This window comes from Salvia splendens, chromosome 11 (assembly GCF_004379255.2).
Source record: "Salvia splendens isolate huo1 chromosome 11, SspV2, whole genome shotgun sequence".
NCBI lineage: Eukaryota > Viridiplantae > Streptophyta > Magnoliopsida > Lamiales > Lamiaceae > Salvia > Salvia splendens.
In genome coordinates, this window is record NC_056042.1 from 2,976,494 (window position 1) to 2,986,771 (window position 10,278).

General features: G+C 35.8%; 2 protein-coding genes across 4 annotated transcripts; one reads left to right on the forward strand and one right to left on the reverse strand.

Moving 5' to 3' along the window:
• Positions 1-1,351: 1,351 nt before the first annotated feature.
• Positions 1,352-4,584, forward strand: LOC121753938 (putative Myb family transcription factor At1g14600). The gene is made up of 7 exons (XM_042149238.1): positions 1,352-1,683; positions 2,749-3,048; positions 3,134-3,210; positions 3,298-3,334; positions 3,419-3,644; positions 3,767-4,088; positions 4,181-4,584. The coding sequence occupies exons 2-7, from the start codon at positions 2,802-2,804 to the stop codon at positions 4,307-4,309; spliced, it is 1,038 nt and encodes a 345-aa protein (XP_042005172.1). The 5' UTR covers positions 1,352-1,683; positions 2,749-2,801; the 3' UTR covers positions 4,310-4,584.
• Positions 4,585-5,827: 1,243 nt separating this feature from the next.
• Positions 5,828-9,247, reverse strand: LOC121754144. 3 transcript variants are annotated; one of them, XM_042149489.1, is made up of 4 exons: positions 9,026-9,247; positions 7,136-8,199; positions 6,248-7,027; positions 5,828-6,164 (listed from the first exon to the last, which is right to left on the reverse strand). In XM_042149489.1, the coding sequence occupies exons 2-4, from the start codon at positions 8,171-8,173 to the stop codon at positions 6,120-6,122; spliced, it is 1,863 nt and encodes a 620-aa protein (XP_042005423.1). In that variant the 5' UTR covers positions 8,174-8,199; positions 9,026-9,247; the 3' UTR covers positions 5,828-6,119. The 3 variants fall into 3 exon arrangements, with proteins under 3 accessions (XP_042005423.1, XP_042005424.1, XP_042005422.1); XM_042149490.1 differs by lacking the exon at positions 9,026-9,247 and adding an exon at positions 8,645-9,004; XM_042149488.1 differs by lacking the exon at positions 9,026-9,247 and having other exon boundaries at positions 7,136-9,004.
• Positions 9,248-10,278: the final 1,031 nt, after the last annotated feature.

A 10,278-nucleotide genomic window follows, 5' to 3' on the forward strand; every position in this document is an offset into this window, starting at 1 on the left:
GAGCGCAGCGGCGGCGGGTGGCGTCCGTGCCAGCGGCGCGGACGGCGGTGGCGAGCAGCGCCACCGTTGCGGATGCTCTTAAGGTGCTTTTGATCTCGGTACGTAGTAGTCGTGAATGACGGTCACATGAGTTACGTAGCATAACATGTATGCATTGATCGAGTGCAATTGAGTTGAGGTGAGTCGAGCTAGTACTGTTGTTATACTTAATTCACGTAGCATAAAAATTTAAGGTGCTTTTGGGTTGTCCGATCATATCAAATGTTTGCACACATGTATGCATTGACCTACTGATAGAGTGGTTAATGCCCAATAGCCAATGTCTCAGGTTTGTATCCTTTGTGACATAGTCTTTAAAAAAATGTTTGCTCACATATATATTCCTTCCCTCAACAAATGTGTTTCGAAATACTTTGTAACTACGTATAGGGACTATTTTTATTCAATTAAAAACTTTAATTTATGTTTCTAAACACATCATCATCTGCTCTTTAAAAGGCGTCCGGATTCTTAGTTAGTGTTCCATTTAAAACTAAAGGGCGTAAAAGAAAACGTCCCAAAAAAATCTATAGATTAAGGTGTAATTAACAATCTTGTCCTCAATTTAGGACCATTTTCCTTGCACTTTTAAAAGAGTCAATCTAGTAATTGCTTCTCTCATTTTGAGGTCTTTAAGATGAATTTTTCGTAATGGATGCAATATTTGTTGTTTTCTTTATATAATATTCATAAATGAACATAAATTTAAAGGTCGTATTACGATAGACTCGAACTGAACCTTCAATTTAAAGCATTAACCACTCTATCACTAGGCCAACACATAATATATACTATGATATATATAGTGTGTACGTCATATATATTTATTTTTGGAAACCCTAAATAATGATGAATAAACAATGAAGCACATGGGGACAGAAAACTGTGATTTCACATTGTGGACAAACGAAGTCTTTGTTTAGGTAAGATAAGGTTGATACGGAATCCATTTTCAAAGTGATTTCTTGGAAAGCATATAATGCCCAGAAAGATCATTTATTTTTTATTGAGCAATAGATAAATCAAAGTCAGCAGAGTCACTAGCTGAGATGAAAAATAACACTAAAGCAATTAAGATAATCACATGACTAGATGAGAAAAAAAAAATTATAAATAGGACAACTGTCAAAGAAAAAAAGGGGTTTTTTATTTTTAGGGAAGTCACATGTTACTCAACAGCCAATGGGGCCCCATTCTTCATCTGTATCCATAATTCAAGAATTATTGCATTATTACACACTACACAACAAGTTGAGTGTCCGGCCATAATTGAATTTTCATTTTTTACAAGTTTGCATGAAAAAGTCTAGGTAAAAATCTCCATATTCTTACGAATAGTCGTCTTTGGAAATTAATTCCATTGTTGAAACAAACTCCATAATCTCAACCCTCCCTTTCTCTCTCTCTCTCACTCTCTCACCATTTCTTTATCCATCCTTCCATCTTCTTGATCAAAGATTTTCCCCAATTTGATCATCTTGTTAGTTGCATTCCATCTTTGATTCTCTTGATCATCAGAAAAGCATCGATTGACGGCTGGAGTCGGTCGAACGAGAATCCACGGGATCGAGGAATGAAGATCATCATCAGTTGGTGCTAAAAGAAGATCGAATACAACTGAGCCTCTGATTATATATCTCAAGGGTTTGTATATGTCTTGATTTAATTAATATTTACTTCATTAGAAAACCCTGATTTTAACCTTTTTGTTTTTAGACCAATATATCAGAGTCCTTTAATCTTTTCCCCTATGAATTTACTATTTCTTGAATGGTTATTGGTTTGATGCTTTTCTATAGCTTTTCACACTTAACAAATTAAGCAGATTTTAAAAAATCTGTTCAAAGAGTTGAGGTTTTGATCTGCAGATACACATCCTTTCTAGCTAGGATATGTACACAATTAACTTTTATATATACATAATTAATTTATTGTATGCTTCATGTAATACTGCCACTCTTTCTTTCAATCCCATTTTTAGGGTTTTCTGTTACATCATATCTTGAGCTATTTATTTGCAAATAATGAAGATGTAAAGATTATGAGTACTATAATATTTAGAAAATAGTAAAAATATTTGAGAATTTGTAAAACATTGAATAAATTTCCTCTCTCAGTCTATCTCTCTGATTTCCACTGCTTTGATTTTCAAGTTATTAATCTTATCTGGAGGTATAAAATTTTATTTGGTAACATGAGAATATTCTTTATTTTTGCCCCCTTAAATTTATTTTCTTATTCATCCTTGTTTTATTTTAATGGGGTATGGTGAGGGTGGATTTATCATTTATGTATAACTGTATATCAAACTCTTTCAATTTCTTCGTATAAATTCAACTGTCTTACCTGCCCATTTGGAGTTTTTTTAATCAAATCTACTTCCATCAATGAAGCTGAATGAAACAATCAATAAATTCCATACTTTACCATGATCTGATTATCCTTTTTTTCTGATGATTTATTCTATATACATGTATAATCTTATCCAAGAGCCCTAGTGAATGAATCTGTATGGTTTTGGTAAACTCAAATGTGTACTCCATATTTCTGTAATTTAACCTAATTTGATCTTATTTAAGACAGTTGAATCCCAAGAATTAATAATGCTCAATAATTCAAGTACTCAATTAATAATTTAATAATGAAATCCAACTAATATTCTTCCCTACTTATTCTCTGAATTCTTATGCAATTCATATACACATGCAGGTTTTGTATTAGTAGTAATGGCCTTAGAAGGATAGTGTCCATTCTAAGACAACATGGCATCATCAGATTCCTTGGAGAACCTGTCCTCGATCGACTTGAACGAGGAGGCCGGAAGCAATGTAGTAGGCGATCCCACGATTGAAATGTCGGGCATAGACGACACCTCCAAATCTGAAGATGGCAAGGATAAGAAGAATGCAGTTCGCCAATACGTTCGATCCAAAATGCCGAGGCTTAGATGGACTCCAGACCTTCATCTCTCCTTTGTTCATGCCATTGTTAGACTAGGTGGCCAAGAACGTAAGTTTTAATTACCACTACACATATCTATATGCATGATTTCTAATAAATTTAGGATTAATTATTTTAATATCAATTTTTGCAGGAGCCACTCCTAAAGCAGTGCTTCAATTGATGAATGTGAGAGGATTGAGCATCTCTCATGTCAAGAGCCACCTGCAGGTGCACAAGGCTAGCGTAACTTACTACTATATAATATGTCTTCTTTATAAATATTTTTTCTAAAAATTACATATAATATTGTTTCAGATGTATAGAAGTAAGAAGCTGGACGAATCCGGACGAGGTATGTACATTTTTCACATATATGTACACTACTATTTAATTTCAATTTTATAAAAATTTTGTGATTAATATTTGGATGCAACAGTAATAGGTCAAGCAAATAGGGTTTACATTCAAGGGAGAGGCTACTTCTCTACCTCATCATCAGCTTACACTGAAAAATGCAGCCCATTTCATGAGTTGAGAATGGAGAATGGTGGGATTGTCTTTGCAAAGAATTCGAATAATCAGCTCCATTGCTCCGTTCCATTTCCACAAAACTTGAAATCCCATCTCAGTTATGATCAGATCATGCCTCTATCTTCTTCCAGGTTCGTGTAAATTTGTTACGTACTCTAATGTCTCATATTAGTTGTGTAAGACGGCTAGTGTGAGGTTACGTTATAGACCAAGCGAGCGCTCTCTCCTAATATACATGTTTTTGGTAAGGCAGGTATCATCCATGGGCTTCATATCGCCATGAACCGAAAGTTAGGATTGAATCCGGCCGGATCCATGCATTGCGCGAGAGCTACTCGAACAACGGACCACTCATGCCGAGCCAGTTCCTCCAAGGGAGAAAATGGCCTTCTAGAGAATACATCCATAACCAATCCAAAGACAAAGAAATCTCCAAATCCAACAACATTTGGATCAATTCAAGATCACCACAATCTCGATGGAATAGTAATTCAATCGATAGCATCAGGATCAATCATCAAAAATCGCCTCACGAATCCAAGGCATTCAATCTCGAGAATTCCTTGAGGCTTCAGGTAATTAATTAGCTAACAATTTTCATTTCACCTCAAAAAAATTTGTAATTTTTTAGCATAAACATGTTTATAATTAATTAATTCATCTGCAGATGAATGAGGATTTAAAACTAGGATTGAGCCTCAGTTTAACCAGCAATAGCAAGGATGGCGCGGATCATTCGGATATTAACACGAAGCTTTCGCTTGCTCTAGCCCCTCACTCATCTACTGCAACATAGCTATAATTTGATGTTTTTTGATATATTATTCGATCATATATAGCTGATGAATAATATGCACATTTTATAGAATATATACAAAAAAGTGGCTTTAGTACTTGAGATCTGACCGTGTATGCTTGAGAGCATGGTAGTGAGATCTTATAAGTACTTAGTCTTTTAGAAGGATACACTTAGAAATTAGGTGCATTTTTGCATTGAGAGACATGAATAAAATCATCTGTATTTTTATTTTTCTTCATGTGTAATCTCATGACTTACTCTTTTGAACTTTAGTTTTACTTATGCTTTAGATTCTCAACTTTTCTTTTTGGTAGGTTAGCTTTGTCGGAGTTCTTGGTTTTGCCATATTCAATGATTTAATTTAAATATTTAATTGTCAAATAAGAATGGAAAAGAATTTTGCATTTTTTTTTAATTACAGAATGATTGAATTTTTAATAAGGAATGATGGGTAGTTTGGTCTAACACAATACATACAAAAAAAATATAGAAATAAAATTTTAATGCAATCATATGGGAAAAGATGGATTATTTAAGAAAAGAGAATACTATAAATGGTGGATGGTTATCAGTCAATTTGCAATCATATTTAACAATTATTACCTTGACCCCTTCTAATAAATTACATTAATTGAGCTTGATTATGATTTGGACAGGACAATTGAACAACAGTACCTAAAAAGTCCTCATTTTAATTAATTATTGAATGTTGTACTGGATTTTCGTCTTATTTTTTCTTATTTTTACACGACATCGATTCTTATGCAATTTTCGATAAGGAAATCTAAACTTTCGTAAGATAATAAAACACCCATTAATTAAGCCATATTCAGAAGTTAAAATGATTGATGTATCTGATTCTATAGTATTATTTTACATGATATTAACGTGAATGGCCATATTAATTTAGTATTTAATTTAGGCGAGGATTGGACCCCACACTTTGACTTCAAAGGAGCGGCAAATATGATTATTTTGTTCCTACTAACTGCTACACTTAAATTAGAATAATTAGTGATGATAAGTAGGGGACCCCGCCATTGTAAATAAATGAGAAATTATGTTTAACAACCTATTTTTCCTGCCCTAATTCGTTAGTCGTGACATAGTCGCCATGTAGTACTATTAATTTGCTATTGCTGTAGAGTAGTTAATATTGATGTTATGGGCCGAATATTGTAGGCCTAATAGATGATAGAAGTCCATCATCTTGGGCCCAAGCCCAGTTATAAGTAGGCACGTGGTATTAGGCCTCTGGGCTCCTCACAAAAAATACTATTGGGCTTTAGTAAAAACTTTGATCCTATATGTATCAGGAAAATTATTATTTAGAAATTAAATATTATTTTACTATAATTTGCAATTTGTGAATGTCGAAATTGCGGTTTTGGAGTTGCGAACCCCAATCTAGCTTTCGTGTAATGGTGAGTTGCGAATCACATTCATGAACCAAAGTTATGAATCCCAAACACCGAAAGCCTAAAATTCAGATGATGATGAAAATCAAGTGGAATATTTTGATAAAATTGTAATTTATAACTTTTATTGTTAAACAAAAATATAACTTTAACACAGAAGATCGATCCAAATATGGACTTTCTGTGATAATTAGGAGAAACCAATACCACTCTTCATCTTAATCTCACCACCATACAAAAAAGAGGGTTAACAAAAAACTATAACAACTGCCCTTCAAATCTCATCAACTTGACTAGTAGTATTTCCTCAATAAAATTAGTATGATCTGGAAGGTCTTGCAAATCTGCAAGCCAAGACACTTTCCAAAGAGCATTCATTGTGTGGATCCCTACGACTTCATCGGCCGCCTGTAAGAGGCACGATGCCCGAGCTCCTGCAAGAATACAAGCACGGAGTGAGAAAAGATGAGACAAAAACAATGGAACAGCCAAAGCCAAATTTAAGTAGGTGTCACACCTCTGAGTAGCGGACATGATCGTTTCGGGAGTTGGAAATCTTTACAATGGTCTCCCATTTGGAGTTGGTGAGTGAGGCCTTCTGCCCCTGCAGTTTCTTGGAGTGGAGAGGGCTGCCTCGTCGCGAGTTAGCAAATGGATTTCCTAGTGTGATGGAAGGCAGAGTACGCCAAAGCCAAGATTCCGATGGAGATTTTGGGAGTGGTGGAGGTAAAGGAGATCTCGGAGGAGGATCTGTCTCTATTCTTCCATTATCATCTACTTCCTTCATCGTGAACCCCACTTCACAAGGAGCTTCATTTCTTGATTCTGGCTTAGGTGAAGGTATGAATCTAGGACTTGGTCTGTTGGCTTTGGAGGCATCAAGAACTTGAGATTTTTTGGGAGCTGGATTTGTGCTGGGAAGTTCTTTCTTCTTCACGTAATCTACATGCACTGTTTTCTCCACAGGATAGTCTGCAGGGGCTGCGTTTATCTGATTCCTCGACACATCTTGCAGGGCCCTGAACATCTTGCGGGATGAAGCAATCTTAGCATTGAAAATCTCGGCTTCTTTAGGGACGCCAAGAAACCCTGCTCCTTCGCGAAATGGAGACTTTGGGGTTTCGTTGCGATATGGAGAAATGTTGCCACTTCGCTGGCGCCCCAATGGAGACACTCCTGCTGATCTGTGTGCATCACTGGAGTTGAGGTACTGGTTGCTAAACTTGTCGATTCTTGGAAGATCTCGTGACAGCACTCCGGAATGAAATTTCGTCTTTTGTACCACCTGGCAAGCATTCTGCAATTCAATAGATCATCATCAATCAACACAATGTGAATAGATTCATCTGATAAGTGTGAAAATTAGTTGAAAAATGAAATAGGATTGTTTTGAGAGATTGATCACCTTGTCAAGTGGTCCACTGTGTGCATTTCTAGTGAATCTTTTCACTTCACGCGTTGAAGGGGAGGGAGGCCGGCTCTTTGGCTTCGACTTCAATGCAGGGAGAGGATTCAGAAGGCACAGCGAATTCTTGACACAAAATCGAGGGATGATCCCCCAAGCTTTCCCAGACTTTTTACTCGGAGGAGCAACTGACTCCTGATCCTCGTCTTCACTCTCCATGCTATTTATATACTTGGTGTAATACGGTAATGCATCCGAACTATATTGCTTGAGTGACGACTTCATCTCCCTAGAAACTGCTTCCTTCGCCGGCTTCTTCACAGCGTATTCAGGCGTTTCCACAACAACGGCCTTGGCTGCTGGCAGGAACCTATCCATCATGAAATCTCGAGTTTGTTTGTCTACAGAAAAGGTTCCAGACGGCTTCACGCCAGAACTCATGTAGCCACTGATCCCACTCACACTGTAGTTGAAGGACCATGACTCTGTCAGTGAGAGTGTGTCGAGTGCATCTGAATACGCGTCATCCCCACTCTCTGAATCCGAATCGTCTTTACAGTTCAAACTATCATTCAATTTCTCCAAAAGACTAGCATGATCAGTAAAGGAAAATGCGTCAACATGGGACCTGTAAACATTCTGATCGTTCGTTCTTTCACCAGAACAGTATCTCGAGGGACCAGATAACCGGCCAGGAGGAAGCTTTGGGATTTCGCCTGAGCTGCGCCTCATGGCGTCTGATACCCTTGCTGGAGGAAGGCGCGGTGTGGTTGACTCCTCAGGGATATGTGAGTGGCTCTCGGCTTCACCTTTAGGCCTTCCCGGGATATGTTCCCAGTGAAATGGAACAGAAGCAGGTTTTGTCATCATCACCTCCTCACATTCCCATTTGGGTTTCGTTGGTTGAAGAGATTGCTGCCGGGAGGGCTGTGGCCTCTCCACCACCTTCCGTTTCACTAGCTCGGAAGATTTCGAAGGTGATGAATATCTCCTTGCAGACATAAGTGGTGCATTGAAATCTAGTTGCCTCTTTTCCATTTTGTGATTATGCTGTGTTTGTCAATCTAACACATAACAAGGACTAAATTAGTAAGTAGTAATAAAATTCATCAGTGATATACACAATAAAATTTCAACAACTCAAAAGTGTGGTAATTTCTTTTGAAATTTAATCAGCAATAATAGTGTTGATGATGAATCATTGATGGGCACACCAAACCTATGAATTTTTACGGCAAAGAGAACTGACCAATGCAAAGGCATTTACTTCACCCACTTTCACTTATCAACCAAGTTAAATTTCAAATTTAAATAGGCCATGAATGCCTCAACAAACCTCATCAATGTTCAGTTACCAGTCATATTTTCTTTCCCTTTTACAAATACAAACAGCCCATTTCCATAATTTCCCAGAAATTAGTGAGATTGCATCCAAAGTTTAAGACAGTCTGATCCAAAAGGTAGAAAATTTGACTACTTATATCATTTTCTTTTCCTTTTCCTTTTCACCTTTGAAGTCCATTTCCTGAATTTCCAGCAATTATATGCATCTACAGCTTGAATTTTGTGCTTTCATCAAATTTTATCACTAACCATTTATTAACAAAAACACAAAAATCAGAGACAAACTGAGCAGAATCAAAACAAAAATGTACATTCTCACAAATAAACCAAAAGCAAATCAAGAAAAGCTAGTTTCAAGAACTTCTCTACACCCCCAAAAAAAATCAAAGAAATCTTTAAAATCATCAGTCAAGAATGGAAATTTACTAAAACCCACAACACAACACTCCAAGAACTGCACATTGCACAAAGAAAGAACAAGAAAACCTTCCCATTTCAATCCATGAAAATACAAAATAAAAATGATTCAGGCATTTCATCGAGTACCTGGGGAAGAAAGAAGAAGTCCGCGGATTTCTTGGATTTGGAGTTTCTTCCCGCGAATGGTGGGAAAGGAAAAGGAGAAAAAGGAAGAGAGAGAGAGAGAGTGAGTGTTTGCTTTTTAAGGTTAATGAGTATGTAGTAGACAAGAGTAGCGCTGATTACTGACTGACTGAAATGTATGCGGATGGTATGACGTGGTGGGGCTGATTATCTTTCTCAAAAAAAGAAGAGGGCCAATCGCAATTCTTGAATTTCTCCAGTATTATCACTGGAGATTTGTCGTAGACGTATGTCACGGACATACCGTTGGATAACAGCGACAGTTATGAAAAAAACCTAACCGCATTTATTTCGCGCGCCCGTTTTTATTTTGTATCGGTCTTCGCCCGGTTTTTATATTTTTCTGGGCCGGACCCCTCTTTAATGTTCACACCACACAAAAAGCAATTGGATTTATTTATTTTTAGAAAAAATATCAATTTACATAAATTATATCTCTTGTTTTAGAACTGGATCCGATTAGTTTTTTGAATCGGTTCTATTTTTAGCGATGTAATCAAGATTAATTGATTCTTACGACATAATTTTGGATTTCTTGAACACTGTTATTAGGAAAAAAATCATTCGATTATGAATAATTAATTAACATAAAATTAGATCTTATATAATTTATTGCAGTACTATATACTTTTAAAAAAAAAAAAACTAATTACTATTTTTTTAGTTTCTACTTTTTGTTTGCCATTTTGTGTTATTCTCTTGTAACTTGTTTCTTTTTTTCGTTTAATTTTATAGAACGAATCATCACGAGGTATAAATCTTCAAGTCTATAACAATGGAATCATTTATCTGAAAAAAAGTGTTTTTCTTTTGAAATTGGAATTACATAATAAAATAATGTAATACAGATTATGCGTTTTTTTATGTGTTAATTTTATTATTGTTGTATTAATTTTCTTTAGCTTGCATATATCCCTTTTCATTATATATCCAAAAACAAATTGCGATGTGAATGTTTTTTTTTTTAATTGAATTTTAGAGATAAGTGTTTTTATCTGAAGTAAATATTAAACATTATTTCTTTCTTAATCAACATGAGGGCTGATTAATAAACTGAAAATTCAATTAAGATGAATAAATCCCATTATGTTTGGAAATTATGAAAATGACAAAAAAATCTTGATTATGCCTATACACTTACGTAAATTTATCACTATCTCTATTTAATTATATTGTCTGCTAGAAGGCAATGACGA

Coding starts and splice junctions, on each gene's coding strand:
- LOC121753938 (XM_042149238.1), top strand. CDS start 2,802: ATGGCATCATCAGATTCCTTGGAGAACCTGTCCTCGATCGACTTGAAC. Junction 3,049..3,133: donor TAGACTAGGTGGCCAAGAAC/GTAAGTTTTAAT, acceptor CAATTTTTGCAG/GAGCCACTCCTAAAGCAGTG. Junction 4,089..4,180: donor AGAATTCCTTGAGGCTTCAG/GTAATTAATTAG, acceptor ATTCATCTGCAG/ATGAATGAGGATTTAAAACT.
- LOC121754144 (XM_042149489.1), bottom strand. CDS start 8,173: ATGGAAAAGAGGCAACTAGATTTCAATGCACCACTTATGTCTGCAAGG. Junction 7,028..7,135: donor ACAGTGGACCACTTGACAAG/GTGATCAATCTC, acceptor ATTGAATTGCAG/AATGCTTGCCAGGTGGTACA. Junction 6,165..6,247: donor ATCATGTCCGCTACTCAGAG/GTGTGACACCTA, acceptor GTATTCTTGCAG/GAGCTCGGGCATCGTGCCTC.